The sequence below is a fragment of the Galeopterus variegatus genome, unplaced genomic scaffold (assembly GCF_000696425.1).
Source record: "Galeopterus variegatus unplaced genomic scaffold, G_variegatus-3.0.2 Scaffold1451, whole genome shotgun sequence".
Lineage (NCBI taxonomy): Eukaryota > Metazoa > Chordata > Mammalia > Dermoptera > Cynocephalidae > Galeopterus > Galeopterus variegatus.
Genome location: NW_007727562.1, coordinates 90,973 through 106,619, shown reverse-complemented (window position 1 = coordinate 106,619; position 15,647 = coordinate 90,973). Strand labels below are relative to the sequence as shown.

The window sequence follows — 15,647 nt, the reverse complement described above, 5'->3', positions numbered from 1 at the left end:
GGGGTTGCTCCCACCCCTCGCTCAGCGAGGGGGCGGGAGCCGGTCTGCACGTGGGATCCGAACCCTCGGACGGGAGCGCCGCCGCTTGAAGCGCGGCGCACCATCCAGTGCGCCACCGGGCCGGCCCCTTCCTGCCGTCTTCTGACCCAGCAGAATAGGCATCGTTATGGCTCTTTTTAAAAATAGTATTATCTTTAAAAAGAAATCATTTGGTACAATTTCTTTGGTCTGGAGTTATAGTAGCTACTAAAAGATACAGATAAAGATCCCGCCCCTGCTTTCCTCTCCCTAAGGGCCAGTGCTGGCTAGCCTGCCTTTTGTTCTTTTTTTCAGGTTTTGGCTGGTAAGGGGGCCCAAACCCTTGACCTTAGTGTTATCAACACCACACTCTAACCAAGTGAGCTAGCCGACCAGCCCTATTCTTAATGGAGCATTCTTTTTGGTTAAAGCCCAGCGCAAGGTTTTTGGAAACTATAAATAATGTTGAGGCTAGATGGGACCCCATCACAGACATTGTGAGATGATTGTAGTGTTGGTCAGGAATTATGCAATGATGTCTTAAGGAGTTTGCCAAGATATTTGGTAAATGCTAATAAGGATTCACTCTATGCAGAGCACTTTGGAGCAGGCAGAGATATAAAACACAGACCCCTGGCCTGCAGGGAGCTCACAGTCTAGCAGGAGGGATGACTGCTTAGCCCATCAATAACAGCATTACATGGAATGTGGTAAGATGCAGTCACTCCATACAGGTGGAATATTTGGAATGCCTCCAGGAGGTACCACTTGGGGAAGTGTCGTGGCCCTTACAACTAACTCTGAAAGAAGACAAGATGGCCTGGGCAGCCGCAAGAGGGGAGTGTTTCAAGTTCTGGGTTCGTTGTTATCACTTCCTCCCCACGATGCCATGCCTTCTGAGCGTTCTTCCTGCCTGTGCCCCCTGTCCTACACAGCTGCCAGGTGACTCTTCCTAAAACACTGCTCAGAAGGTGTCATTGACCTGCTGTCTTCAAAAAAATATCTGGACTTTGTGGCTTGGCATGGGAGGCTCCCCAAACTGGTCACCCCGTCCTTTCCCCAGATATGCTTTGCAGAATTCCTTCTGCAGGGAATGTCTTTCCGTATTCAAAAAAATATCTGGACTTTGTGGCTTGGCATGGGAGGCTCCCCAAACTGGTCACCCCGTACTTTCCCCAGATATGCTTTGCAGAATTCCTTCTGCAGGGAATGTCTTTCCGTATCATTGTTGACATCTGACCCAGTTCTTCAAGTTTTAGTTCCGGCATGACCTCAGTAAAGCCTTGCCTGTTCCAGCCCGGTAGAAGTGACCCTTCTTTTCTGAGACTTCACTTCCCACCCCTCCTGTGATATCACACTATTTCCTTGTAGTTTAGGTACTCAGGCGGTTTTCCAGTCTCTTCTACAAGGCATGTTTCTTGAGGACTGGGTCTTATTAATCCTTCTGTTGCTCATAGCATCTGGCATTGTGTCGTGCACATAGTAGGCGCTCACGAGGTATTTGCTGAAAGAATGATTTAACCCGAAGATACTGAGCTTTGCTGTGCACAGTGAGGCGTGAGATTAGAGGAGACGCATGTGGGAGGAACCCTGGGGAGGGCTTGATGGAGTCACCGGCCCTTAGCTGGGGCTCACGAGGGACTCGCAGGATCCAGACAGGTGTAGGGGGATACAGGGTCTCCTGGGCAGAGGAGTGGTCTGAGCAGAAACAAGCACCTGTGAGTGGGGACCATCTGATTTTGCATTTTCCTTCTGCAAAATTTACTCTGTAAGGAAAGAGAAAGAATGGGCTTGAAGTTTTCAGGGAAACTGATTGTTAACAGCTTGAGGCCAGTTCCAGCCAGTGTGGAGAGGGAAGGAGACAGTACTTGTGGAAAAGGAGGAGATTAGGGGCTTGCTCAGAGCAGATTCCGAAATCTGGGGGGTGGGGGGAGAAGCAGAGCTGCCTGAGGAGGAGGAGTTAGGGGTGAGCAGCCTGAGGCCTTGGACAGCAGAGGAAAGTGCATTATAAATAAAGCATGTTCTTGGTATGCTAATGTTACCCATGTGGCTGAACTGAGCCTGTCATGGCCTTGAACACAGATTTTCATAGATTCTCAGACTGAGAGGGACCTGAAAGCTTTATCTTTGCCACATTTTCCGTCTGTATCATTTTGATTTTGTTTTTCTTTTTGGGGATGATCTCCTGTGTTCCTATTTGTCCCTCTGTTGTAGCATAACCATGTTGAAATGATCTGTTTCTGTGTCTTTTTCCCCCACCAATGTTCTTAGTTGCTCCAGGACAGGGACTGTGGGATCTTGACATGTAGCAAGAGAACAGCATTTCCAGGAGGAGTGTCTGGGGAGATCCTTGGCAAGATACAGAGACAATGCCCATGTGTCCTGGAGAAAATATGTTACTCTTCCCTTTGAAAACCCGGGAGCAGAGTGCCTTCTGTGGGGTCCAGCACTGACCTGACACGTGGCAGATGTGGGATGTCTGTTCTGATGTGGTGGCAGTGGGGCTCTGTGGTCATTGTAGCCCCCACCGAGGTTGTATCTCTGCTCTTTCCGCAGCGGGAACCCAGCATTGACCTGCTGCAGGCCTTCGTGGAGCACTGGAAGGGCATCACACACTACTACATTGAAAGCACAGGTGGAGCTTGGTCCTCCCCAGTCTGGGACCCCTGCAGGGAGTGGGGAGGAAGGTGTAGGCTGAGTGACTATGCAGGTGTCCTGGGAAAGGGACGCCCACTGTCCAGGAGTTCAGAGTGGGGGCTGAGCTACTGGAGACAGGAAAAGACCTAGAGCCTTGGCCACCTCTGTTCCTAATCGCTTAGTTGCTGGCCCCACCCTGACCTTTTGGGAGGGGAGCTGTGTGAGGGAGGAGTGGGGACAAGGAGGTTGGGGGTCTCACTGGCCTGACTCTGCAAGGCAGAGGTGGCTGCACTTACCCCAGCTTCCAACTGGGTAGAGCCTCTAGGCCTTCGGTACCAAGTGCTTGTGCCTAGGATTTACTGATTAAAAGTAACTTAAATTCCTCTTTTCTCTAAGCCAACTTAAGGGCATTTCCCTTGTAGAGATCTGGGGTAGGGGGAGTACAAAAACCAAGGTATGTAACATGCCTGGGTTCTTCTCCCCAAGCCGACACCCCAGAGGGCCATAGCCCTGGGTTGTACGGGCCCATCAGCAGCACTCACTGAGGGGGCAGACTCTGATTGGCTGTTTTGTAGTCAATGTGCCAGTATTGGTGGATACAGACTGGTTGCCAGGTAACCGCATCCTGCCTCTATAGCCTTTTCACCTCCTGAAGTTCAAACTAGGATTTGATTCCAGTCTGTGCTGTTCCTAAAGGCTTTATTTCCAGCCTGAGCCAGCTCCAGAAATTAAAAAGTGGCCTTTGGACACTCTGAGGGACCCTCTGAGAGTTCTGTTAGACCATGTTTCTCAACCTGCCATGGTTGACACTTGGACTGGGTCATTCTTTGTTGTTGGGGCTGTCCTGGGCATTGTAGAATGTTTAGTAGTGATTCTGTCCTCTACCCACTAGATGCCAGTAGCACCACCCCACCCCATCCCCCATTGTGACAGCCATAAATGTCTCCAGACATTGCCAAATGTTTCCTCGGGGACAGAACTGCCGTCTAGTTGAGAACCACTCCTTTAAAGATCTCTTGACAGAGAGCTCAGTCCACCAAAAAAGGAAGACGAGATCCAGAAATGACTCACACCCACTTGGGACTTCACCTGGGTCCAGTCCTTTAATTTCCAGAATGGTCCCTAGACCAGAGGCGTCGGGAGTGGGTGAGGCTGGCTGCCCTGCCCAGGATCCTGTGCCTGAAAGAAAAGCTAGGGGGTGCTCCAAGGCCAGTTCCAACATACCAAAACTCTAAACAAAACACGGTACTCTGAGACTCTGAGTAAAAAAGCCTGAAGCTGGCTCCTCTGTCAGGGCATCTGCACGGAAGAGCGGGTAGGGTCAAAGCCAATGGTGGTGCACAGATTTTTTTTTCTGCTTGGTTAAAAAACAGAATATTGCCTTCTATGAGTGTAAAAGGAACATAAACAAGCTCCAGGAGGTTATTACTCAGGAAACTTCTAGAATACAGATTCTAAATTATATGAACAGACCCCCGAGCCCACCGCTTCTCACTCATGCCCAGAGCCAACTGGTTGCAACTTGTCTTTCTGTGGGTGCAGACAACTGATAGAGTGCTGGGGGACGGGCACGTGTTCTCAGCCAGAGGGCTGTGTCCTGGGCCTCATCCGAAAGGACTTTTGTCTTTTTATGTACAGAGCGTCAGCTATAAAGTTCGATTTCCTCGTTACCCTCAGCCTCCTGCCCCCACATCCTAGACACAACTCCCTTCTGGGCTTTGGCAGGAGAGAGCCAGGCTTTTAAGCCGCAGGGTCCCTTTTCACCCCATTCACCCTTGTTTCCTGAATCTTGGTTAGATGAAAACACCCCGGCCAAGAAAACAGACATTCCCTGGCGGCTGAAACAGATGCTGGACATCCTGGTGTATGAGGAGAGGCAGCAGACAGCGGCTGGTGAGGCGGGGCCCTGTCTGGAGTACCTGCTGCAGCACAAGATCCTGGAGACCCTGTGCACGCTGGGCAAGGCCGAGGTGGGCAGAGCCCGGGGGGTGCTTCTGGAACCTTCCACATGAGCCAGGGCCGCTGGATGCCAGGCTTTTCTACATGTGCTGCTCCTGGTCCTGACACCGAGGGTGGGGGGACCAAACGGGGCCCCGCCACCTCCCAGGGGCTTCTGTGCCCTTTCGCCCAGTTGACATTTGCTTCACAGAGGTGGGCCGAGCACCTGCCACCTGCCAGGCTGTGCTCTGGGTGCTGGGAAAAACAGACAGGAATCCTGGCGGGTGGGAAGGGGCAGGGTAATTGTGTCGTATGTTCAGTACTGATCCAGTTATGGAGAAAAATAAGGCAGGAAAGGGGTGTGGGAGCACACAGGAGGCCAGTGTCAAACAGAGTGGTCAGGGAGGGCAGCCTGGTGGCGAAGGTGCCCTCTGTGCCGTGACTGAGGAATTGAGCCATGTTGAGCTCCAGGAGGAGAGCGTCCGGGCAGGTGGACGTGGCTTCCATTCTGACAGGCGCTCTGCCCCTGGCCCTCAGTACCCACCGGGCATGCGGCAGCAGGTGTTCCAGTTCTTCAGCAAAGTTCTGGCCCAGGTGCAGCACCCGCTGCTGCATTACCTCAGCGTCCACAGGCCTGTGCAGGTGAGAGGCCGAGAAGCCAAGGGGCGGCTGGGTGTGAGGCCCCTCTCTCCCCAGCCATCTTATTCCCCTCTGTTTCTATCCTGCTCCCTTTCCAGAAACTTCTCCGACTTGGTGGGACAGTTACTGGGTCCCTTACTGAAAAGGAGGAGGTGCAGTTCACCACTGTCCTCTGCTCCAAGATCCAGCAGGATCCAGCATTGCTTGCCTACATCCTGGAAGTGAGCATCCAGTGGGGAACATGGGGGGCTGCAGCCCCAGGGGAAGGCTCCCTTGGCCTTTCTGAGAAGCAGAAGGAGAGAGTGGGGACCCAAGGTGTGCTCAGGCAATCTCGCCTCAGCTCCAGGCTGGGGCCCTGTCAGCCGGCTCACCCTGCGTTCTCAAGGGGGAGGTCATCACAGGGAATGGTCTCCACCGTGACCTGGCCTCACCCCTCCCAGGGTAAAAAGATTGTAGGTAGGAAGAAGGCCTCCAGAGAACCCACCGCCCTGCCTAACGACACAGCCAACCACAGGGACAAGGACAACTCCCACAGCAGTGCTCCTGACAGGGTCCCCCCACTGGAGAGGGAGCCCTGCGGAGCCCAGGCCTTGAGCAGCCGCCTGCCTGCAGGGACCGAGGAGCCAGATGGTGGGACCGGGGAGAACAACCTGATCACCTCCCTGCTCGGACTGTGCAAGAGCAAGGTGCTGGCTGCAGAGACAGAGAGGGTGGGGGCCAGGAGAGGAGGGGGCGGATAGCTGGGAGGTGATTTTGGGGTTCAGATGCATGTCCCTGAAGTCATATCCCCATCTCCTAGAAGAGTCGAGTGGCCCTGAAGGCCCAAGAGAACCTGCTGCTCCTGGTGCACGTGGCCTCCCCGGCAGCTGCCACCTACCTGGTGCAGAGCAGCTCCTGCCTTGCCATCGCCGAGCACCTCTGCCAGCTGTACCAGTCCCTGCCCACCTTCCTTGACCCCGCAGATGTTGCCACATTAGAGGGTATCAGCTGGAGGTAGGTCCTGACCCCTGGGTGACATCTTCGGTGGCTCGATGCCCTGCCTGTCTGGCTCCTCTGGTATTCCAAGGGAGCTGGAGGCCCCTGCTGGCCACCCATTTCCCGAGGTGACAGCTGATCCCCAAGGGCCTTCTCATCCTCCAGGGAAGCATCTCTTTTCTTGTCTCTGACCCTAAAGATCCCAATAGAACTGTGCCCCAGTGATGGAGGTTACCGAGGAGTGGGAGAAAGGACCCAGCTTCCGGGTGCACGTGCTTGAGGAAGATGTCAAAGTTCCTCTCTCACTCTCCAGACTTCCCTCCTCCCTTTCCCTTCAGGTTACCCAGCGCCCCGTCTGATGAGGTCTCCTTCCCTGGCAAGGAGGCCCTGGCTGCCTTCTTGGGCTGGTTTGATTACTGCGACCACCTTATCACAGAGGCACACGCGGTGAGCAGCGGTGGGTGCAGACGGGCTCTCCCACGCTGCTCCCTTTGCTGTCTCGTCTCAAGGACCGAGTGGAGCACATGCTTGGAAACATGGGGTCTAGGAGCCGAGCAGGGTCCTGGGTTAGCCGGGCCCCTCTGCCTGTGGTGTTAGGCTCTGTGCAAAGTCACGGTTAGTCCTCCGTGGAAAACTGTAGTGGGTGTAAAACGTGTTGAGGACATGCTCTTTGGCACGCAGGTGGTGGCGGATGCTTTGGCAAAGGCTGTGGCTGGGAAGTTATTTGTGGAGACTCTGCAGCCCCAGCTCCTGCACGTGTAAGTGTGTGTCTAGGTCCCTTGGGGGCTGGGAAGTTATTTGTGGAGACTCTGCAGCCCCAGCTCCTGCACGTGTAAGTGTGTGTCTGGGTCCCTTGGGTGTGGCTGTGGTCTGGATCAAACCACTACTTCACCAAGCCCCTTCCTGTCCCTATGGCTGGGGACCTTGTCAGCCAGACTCACATCTGTGGACTCCATTGCTTAATGTCGGCCAGGCCTTGCCCTGCTGACAGGCATATGGCTCTGAGCCACACTTGACCTCAGGGGATGGGGAAGTGACCAGAGATATATTAGCCAGAGCTGTGAGGACACCTGGAGAGGGTCTGCCTCCCCTGCATGCCCTCACTCCCCGCACCTCTCTCTCCCCACACCTCTCTCTCTCCCCGCCTGGCTCTGAGAGCCCGGGCCTGGCTGAGGTGCCTTGTCCCTGCAGGTCTGAGCGGAGTATGCTGACCTCTACCGCCCTGCTGACGGCCCTGCTGCGCCGGCTTCGCTCCCCCACACTGCTGCAAGAGGCTGTGACTTTCCTCCTGGGCACGGACCAGCAGCCTGAAGCCCCCGAAGACAACCCCCGCACCCTGTGCGCTCACCTCATCAGGCACTGCGACCACCTCTCTGATGAGGTAAGTGGAAGGGACTCTCATCTCCGCTGGCACCACCCCTTCCCACTGAAGGAATTTCCCACACTGCTTCTTATTTTCACTAGCTTGTTCAGGTGATTCTCCCTTTGAGACACTGAACCCCCCAAAACAGTGACACACAGTGAAGCTGTCACACAGTAATTTTCTGTGACTGCATACTTTTCATGACACTTCATATTCTGCAAACTGCTTTTCTATCCACTTGGCTCGTTTGAGGCTTACGACCACTCTGTGAGATAGGTGAGGCTGACATTCCCATTTTTCTGGAATGGAAACTGAGGTACAGAGAAGCCAATTTGCTTTCCTGGATCACACATCAAATTAGTAACAGAACAGGAACCACCCAGACTTCCTGGTTCCTAGGCCAACACCCACCCACTCCCCACAAAACCTGCAACCTTAGCCCCCAGCCAGGGAAGGTGACCCCACCTTAGAGGACTTCTTATTTGGGTCCGCAATTCCAAGGCACCCATTCTAGAGGCTGGGGCAGGCAGGGGCGTCCCTGCTGACCCCCTTCCTGCTCCAGATCAGCATCGCCACGCTGCGGCTGTTCGAGGAGCTGCTCCAGAAGCCCCATGAGGGCATCATCAGCAGCCTGATCCTGCGCAACCTTGATGGCCGCCTCTATGTGGCCCGGGGCTCGCCGGAGCCCGAGAGCTACGAGGACACACTGTAAGTGAAGCCCGGGTCCCCCAGGACCCAGCCCAGCCCACCCATGCTCACTCATTCATTCATTCATTCACTGGTGCTATGCTGGTCTGCCCTGGCCACAGAGATCTGGAGGAAGACCCCTACTTCACAGACGGCTTCCTTGATTCTGGCTTTCAGCCTTCCCTCAAGCCTCACCCAGCGCCTGCCACCAACTCGGATGGCAAAACAGCAGTGACCGAGATCGTCAACAGGTGGGGAGCAGGTTAGGCAATCGGAGCCACTTGAGCTTTGTGCTGTCTTTGGCCACAGCCCCAATAGGGTCCACCCGGGGAGGAGCCCAGCTCTGGTAAGCAGAGGAGAGCAGGGTGAGTCCAGGGGGTGCCTCCACAGCTGGGCTCCTGTTTCTCAGTTTCCTCTGCCTGGTCCCTGAGGAAGCCAAGACCTCGGCTTTTCTGGAGGAGACTGGATATGACACGTACGTCCACGATGCTTATGGACTGGTGAGTGTCAGCTCTGCCAGCTCCCACTTCTCGTCCTCCAGAGCCAGTGTGTCGATCAACTCCATGCCTCCCTCTTTGATCTTCTGCCCAAGGAGCCCCGAGCCCATCCGTCCTGTGCGGGGTCACTCTGCTGGCTCCTCCTGACCACCCCATTACCTCCTCGGTCTCCCCCATTGCAGTTCCAGGAGTGCTGCTCCCGCGTCGCCCCCTGGGGCTGGCCCCTGGGTCCCACTCCCCTGGACCTCCATGAGCCTGAACAGCCTTTCTTCGAGGGTCACTTTCTCCGAGTGCTGTTTGACCGCATGTCCCGAATTTTGGACCAGGTAGCTGACAGGACAGGGCCCACAGGAGATCTCCAGACTGGCACCTCTGGAGTCCTTCGGGAGGACAGGGCTGGCCTCAGGGGGCTCAACTCCCCTTCCCTTCTCTGGCTCCACAGCAGCCCCCCGCCCCTCTACCTTTCCTCCCCGGTGGGAAGCCCCATCTCGCCTCTGCTCCACACGCCCTAACATGTCCTGGCCCTCAGCCCCAGGTAATCCATGACACACATGTCACGTGAGTCTCCCACCCCCGCACACGTTCGCACTGGCCAGGCGCCTCGCTGGGGGAGTGCAAAAATGCTTACCACCCCCTGCCAGCCACCAGCTTTGTCCACCATGTTCCCTACAGCCATATAGCCTGAACCTGCAAGTGACCTCAGTCCTGTCCCGGCTCGCCCTCTTCCCCCACCCCCATATCCACGAGTACCTCCTGGATCCCTACATCAGCCTGGCCCCCGGCAGCAGGAGCCTGTTCTCAGTGCTTGTCAGGGTGAGGATGCCTGGCCTGGGTGAGTGAACACAGTGGGAGTGGAGGACAGGGAGGAGGGGGAGCAGGGCAGGGCGGTTGGGGAGTGGTAGAGTAGGCCCCCTCGCCAGTGCCAGGGAAAGCCCAGGTCCCCCGTCCCCTTCCCCATGGCATGGCAAAGCCAGGGCACCCTGCTGGAGCATCACTGGGCCTGTCTGAGTTCTCTGTGGTTCCCTGTCTAGGTGATCGGGGACTTGATGCAGAGAATTCAGAGGGTACCCCAGTTCCCAGGCAAGCTGCTCCTGGTGCGCAAGCAGCTGATGGGCCAGGCCCTGGGGGAGCAGTGAGTACCCGAGGGGTATGGCTGCCCAGGGAAGAGCCTTGGGTGGGCAGGCAGAAAGTGCCTCTGGTCAGGGAGATGCCAGCCACCAGGTAGAGCCTCATGGACGTGTGGCTGTCATGCTGGGCATACTCCAGCTGCCTCACAGCCAGGCCCCTGTGCCGTCTCCCCTTAGGCTGGACCACCAGACCCTCCTGGAAGGCGTGGTGGTGCTGGAGGAGTTCTGCAAGGAGCTGGCTGCCATCGCCTTTGTGAAGTTTCCCCCACACGCTCCATACCTGTCCCTCTCCCCAACCCCGGAAGGGCAAGTTTGAGCCAGGAGCATGATGGATGGAGAGACCCCTGTACCCACCTCTGTCCAGGAGCCACCACCGCCTGCCACTGCTCTCCTCCCAGGGGCGGGGGCTCCAGCTCCCATGTTAACTCAAGGAGACCATGGCTTGTTGACCACACTTGACTGGATTTCAGGGAGTGGGCCTCCAAGGTACCAGATGCCAAGAAGCAACAGAGATGGCTTCCCAGGCAGCCTGGTGTCCTCAGGCAGCTGGGTGATGGCCAGGTGAGCACCCAGATCCCAAGACCCTCATGTGTTGTATGCCTGTCATCCTCTGTACTGGCTGTTTGTGGCCAGCACCAACACCTGTGACTCAATTCCAGGGGCAAGAGGGGAGTGAGCTGGCGGCTGCAAGGCTGGTTAGGAACCCAGGCCAGAGAGATGGGGGCCGGGAGCCCGATCTGGGTCACATTAGGTACCATGGAAGCCGCTGAGACTTGACAGTTTTTCCTACCTTCTTGGCTCAACCTGTGAAGGGGACCGCAGGGAAGCCCCTCTTCTTGCTCTGCCCTCCTGGAGACTGTTGCAAAATTCTCAACTGCCTCATGGCAAATGCCCAAAGCCTGCTCCGCACCCAGGCGGGGGCAGCTGTTAATGAGGACCTTGATGCAGCTGCAGCCAGGGCAGGAGAGGGCCCAGGGAGCTGGGTGCCAGGCCCCGGCTCCAGCTGGTTTCTCTCTGGCGCCTCCTGAACCCGTCTCAGCAGGTCCACAACACCTGGGCAGAGAGGTCAGAGAGCAAGGGAGGCCAGGTTCTGCTCTGTGCATTGCCCAGCACTTAGGTTCTTGATGGAAAGCCCTTCTGGGCAGCAAGGGAGCTCAGGGAACAGAGGAGAGCAGGAGGCCCCAGCTGCAGGCCCTTGAGGCCTGGCGGGGAGGGGCCGAGGCACAGGAGCCAGCTCCCGTGTTGTTCTCCCTGTGTGCCCTCTGTGGCTGGGGCTGCCACCCCACCCGGTCTGAATCTGTCTCGACCTGCAGGAGCACACGGGCGGCGCCAGGCATTACCTCACAGTGGGGCTGCAGTGGCTGGCTTCGCTCCTGGGCAAGGAGGAGCAGGCCAGAGCCCCTTTCGCTTCCTTTTCCTGCCCATGCGGCTTCTAGAAGCCGGCCGCAGGTTGCCAGGAGGTGACATGAAAGAGGAGGAAACTCGGTGACCTCTACCTCTCCTGCATTCCTCCTGGCGGGGGAGGACCCAGCTGCTGTTCTGAAGTTTTGCGTGTGTGTGGGCACGGGGGCTCGGTGTGGGCTGATGGCGCAGATCTCACCAGATGGACTGGGTCTGGACTCGTAGATTCATAAAATGTTTGAGGGTCTGGGAGCCCCTCACCTCTCCTTGGTGCACTTTGGCGTTTGAACGGTGTCTTCTGCAGACAGCACAGCAATAAATGGAGTGACTGCGTGGACACGGTGGCTCTCTCCTTCGTGCTTCCCATCCTTCGGCCCAGGGCTTCACTGCTAATTCAGGCCCATCTTCCTCCCCAGGGAAGACCAATTAAATTCTTTTTCCAGCACTGGAGCAGGAGGGGGCGGGTGGTAAACAGAGACAGGCTCTGGCAGTGCAAATCTCATGTTCCTCGGTGCCTGCCAGGAGCCAGGCTCTTTACTTGGCCCAGCAACAGTTTCTGCTTAGCTTACCTACAACTGAGAGCCTGCTAGCTCCAAGACACCACAAGGGAAGGGACCATGTGGTAGCATCTGTACGCAGGTCTCCTTCTTAAGTGTTTGTGTTACATGCTGTTTTAGTCGTGAACAGTGGACCTGATATTTAACAGTCCTTAGATGGGGCGAGGGATCTTCTGAGGTGATCACCAGGAGCACATCAGGGTAGGGCAAGCATCAGTTGGGTTGCTTTTGAAAGTACCCATGCCCAGCTGCACCCCCTCACCACTAGTTACATCAGTATCCCTGGGGATGGGCCCTGAGGCGTTTGGAAAGCTCTCCAGGTGATTCTAATGTGCACCCTGGGTTGAAAACTACAAGGCTGGATAACGGGCAAGCGTCAGCGCCCTTCCAAGTGCATGCGGAGCAGTGGCCCTCAGACGCTGGGACAGGTGAGTTGAGTAAAAGGCTTTGGATCCAGCATTCAGAAGATGTTTGTTCTCAGAGGGGAGGAGGATTCCTACCACCCTCTAGAGACCAGGAAGACAAGATGGCAGCCAGGAGAGGCAGGGAGAGGGGCTGGGAAGGGCCATAGAGGTTGTCCTGGCCCTCGGGGCTGGAGTGGAGGAGAGGGGAAGCCCATGCACGAGCTCTCTGCTCAGAACCAGCAGTCTGTGCCTTAGATGCTGGGACTAGCGCATGAGACGTTTCCTTTGTTCATTTCCTTTGGTTTTCCCTTAAATTTTAGTAAAGTGCTTTTATTAAAGAAAAATCCAATGATTCATCTGGGCTGAGGAGAAATGAAGAAAAGGTTTGACCTGTCTCGGGCTGAAGTTGTAAAAAGGCAGAGGCAGGAGATGAGGGAGAGGATCAGAGCTGGGGAATCGTGAGAAGAAAGCAGCTTGGCAGAGGCGGGGGCAGCACTCACGGTCCCAGCCCCACCTGCAGCTTCCCCTGGAGTCCCCGCTGCTCACACCTCGTTTTTTTTTTTTTTTAAAGATGACCGGTAAGGGGATCTTAACCCTTGACTTGGTGTTGTCAGCACCAGGCTCAGCCAGTGAGCGAACCGGCCATCCCTATATGGGATCCGAACCCATGGCCTTGGTGTTAGCACTCTCCTGAGTGAGCCACGGGCCGGCCCAACACCTCATGTTTTCATTAATGATGTGGTCCCCTCGGTCACATCCTGCCCCAGCAGGCGCAATCAAGAGAGCCCCAGTGGGCCCAGGGGCTGCAGTGGATGGCAGGAGCCCCTGCAATGCCCACGTGCTATCTGGGAAAGGCCTGGGTGGCCATCAGTGGGACAGGGGAGCAGCAGCTCTCTTGGCCATCAGCCCCCCTCATTTTCTGCCCACAGAGACACTTAGGCAGGAAAGGCAAGGTGAGCAACACCTACTCACTCAGCAAGGGCCCCTCCCTCCGGGGGCCTCCCCCAACCCCCTCTAGGATTAAGTGCCTGAAAGGATCAGGATGAGAGGTCCTTGCCGAGGTGGGCACAGAAAATGACAAGTGGACGCCATCTGGGGCTGAGAGCTCCCATACAGGAGAAACTTCAGTGTGCCCAAGGGACAGTCGCCTCCTGGAGCCCTGGACTCCTCGCGTGTTAAAGGCACTGGCCCTTTTGGCGTAATGGAGGGGCCTGTTCCACAAAATCCCCAAGGACAAGGAGAACTGCTCTAGCTCTTAATGCAACAAGATCCCTGGTTGCCAGCCTCCTCCCTCCCTCCAAGGGAGCACAAATGCCCAGTTCCTGGCTTCTTCTGGTGCCTTCCTATCTGTTCACTGGGATGACAGAGGATTCCTGAAGCCTCTGTAGGAGCTGGCTTTGTAGGTCTTCCTCCACCACCTTCCACCAAAAGAAGTTCTCACCCCGAACCTTCGGGGGCTCATCCTGAATACCTGGGTTTCGAAAAGCCACTGTCACCAGCACATTCAGGCAGATGCCATCTGTGTGATCTCTGCCCAGGTGCTGCAGTCCAAGCAAGCCCTTGGTCTCCACTGCCAGATGGTGCAGGGTCAGGCATTCCTGAAGCAGCCGCAGAACAGCCATCTTGAGGCCACCCCTCTGTTCCATGGGGGTGAAGCCAGAGGTGGTGATGGGCAAGTGGGGCATACCCACCGTGCTCACTAACACCCACACCGTCTGGATGCTGGTAAAGGTGGCCACGAGTCGCTGGCAGACCAGACTGCAGGGAAGCTCTTGGGGCAGAACAGGAGGGTGCCTGGCCCGCTGGCGATACTGGGCGGCTAGCTCCACCAGGTGCAGAATGTCATGGGCCCGCAGTGGAGTGGGCAGGGAGGTCCGTGGGAACCAGCCAGCCTGCAGGGACTCCACATCTGCCTCCTTGGAAGTCTTGAGAATTCCACCTAGGGGAGATTGGGGGATGGGGCTACGTTGAGAGATTTGTGGATCTGGCAGAGTAAATGGACACCCAGGCACTCTAGCCCTGACCCAGGGGGAGGCCCCGAGCCCTCAGGCTGGAATCCGCCAATGCCAGGCTTGTACCAGACCAAATAGGGCTGGCTGCGGAGGGGCTCATCTCACTGGAGGACAGGCAGGGGGAAAGGTGTCAATCGGCCCCTGCTCGCGCTCCCACCAGGTGGGCCATACCTGTGGGGCGAGCAAGGAATGTGAAACGGATCCAGGAAGGGCCCCGCTCTTCTACGGACAGTAGCGTCAGGGGTTCACAGTGCAGCCCAGCCTCCTCCTTCACCTCCCGCTGCAGCGCCTCCACGATGGTCTCCCCGCGCTCCATTCTCCCCGCAGGCAGGTACCACGACCCACGGCACTCTCTCTTGGCCTCCTGGATCAGCAGCACCTCGTCCTGAGGGGAGAGAGAGGATCCTCACCCCTACCACGTCTGGCTGGTCTGGGAGCTCTGCAGAAGCAGCACAACCACCTGCCACCCCCTCCCCGGGGCCTGGTGGGACCTCACAGTTGCCCAATACACTCCTGCTGGTTGGTAGATACCCTCCAAATGCTGAGCTCTTCAGGAGGCTGGTCCTTGCATGGCTGGGGACTGCAGCCCTCTCCTCTCTGCAATCCTGTCCCTCTTTGAACTCAGAAAGATTTGCATTTCACAAAGAGGCTGGAAATTAGGCCCCCCAGACTGAGGGTTATCATGTGTCCTGCACTGATCTGTATCTGTATGTCATTATGTATCTCTCGCCTTCCCACTTGGTTTACAGACTGCTTGTAGCAGCTCCTAACACTGGGATCTGGACTTTGAAACATGATCCCACCCCCACCCCACCCTATACAACCCCTACCTATAGTCTTGGCCCTTCCTAGTCGTTATTACGTGGGCTAGCTCGGGGGTCAGCACGAAAAAGAGCGTAAGCCGAAGCTGTGCCACTACTACCCGTGGGGCCCAGGGGAGGTGACTGAGGCCCTGGACAGGCATTCAAGAGAGCCCACTCCGTGTTGGGCACATGTGCTACACTCTGGGGACAGGAAGAGGAATACCACAGCCCTCTCCTCAAGGAACTAAGAGGCCTTGTGGGACGAGACAAACGGGCCCCCGGGCCTGTTTCCTCCTCTGAATATGGGGACCGTCGCAGGGCTCAGGTGCAAATGTGAGAGTGCTTTGCAAAACCGGGAGGCGCAAGGCACAGGGCAGCTGTGGCCGTGGCCGTTGGCTCTTCCGTCCGTCCCCACCTGGGCCGGCGCGCGCTCCGAGGCCGGGCGGCGGGCCGGACGGGCGGACCCTCACCTGCTCATTGAGGAACACGGCCAGCACCACGTAGCAGACGTTCCTCCGCAGCCGCGCCGGCGCCGGCGGCTCCCCGGCCGGCCCCGAGTCCCAGCTCTGCACGCACAGCCCCCGGCCCA

The 15,647-nt window shown here is 56.8% G+C and overlaps 2 protein-coding genes across 3 annotated transcripts; one reads left to right on the top strand and one right to left on the bottom strand.

The window, feature by feature from the left end:
- Nucleotides 1-1,974: 1,974 nt before the first annotated feature.
- Nucleotides 1,975-10,631, top strand: FAM160B2 (family with sequence similarity 160, member B2). Of its 2 annotated transcripts, none has more exons than XM_008577104.1 (16): nucleotides 1,975-2,653; nucleotides 4,453-4,625; nucleotides 5,131-5,235; nucleotides 5,331-5,453; nucleotides 5,673-5,918; nucleotides 6,035-6,225; nucleotides 6,546-6,654; nucleotides 6,889-6,965; nucleotides 7,399-7,588; nucleotides 8,133-8,278; nucleotides 8,380-8,508; nucleotides 8,667-8,757; nucleotides 8,937-9,080; nucleotides 9,427-9,567; nucleotides 9,786-9,886; nucleotides 10,059-10,631. In XM_008577104.1, exons 1-16 carry the CDS (start codon nucleotides 2,494-2,496, stop codon nucleotides 10,195-10,197), a joined length of 2,265 nt encoding a protein of 754 aa, XP_008575326.1. In that variant the 5' UTR covers nucleotides 1,975-2,493; the 3' UTR covers nucleotides 10,198-10,631. The 2 variants fall into 2 exon arrangements, with proteins under 2 accessions (XP_008575326.1, XP_008575325.1); XM_008577103.1 differs by having other exon boundaries at nucleotides 6,032-6,225.
- Nucleotides 10,632-13,484: 2,853 nt separating this feature from the next.
- NUDT18 (nudix (nucleoside diphosphate linked moiety X)-type motif 18) lies at nucleotides 13,485-14,728 on the bottom strand. The gene is made up of 2 exons (XM_008577102.1): nucleotides 14,427-14,728; nucleotides 13,485-14,182 (listed from the first exon to the last, which is right to left on the bottom strand). The coding sequence occupies exons 1-2, from the start codon at nucleotides 14,569-14,571 to the stop codon at nucleotides 13,587-13,589; spliced, it is 741 nt and encodes a 246-aa protein (XP_008575324.1). The 5' UTR covers nucleotides 14,572-14,728; the 3' UTR covers nucleotides 13,485-13,586.
- Nucleotides 14,729-15,647: the final 919 nt, after the last annotated feature.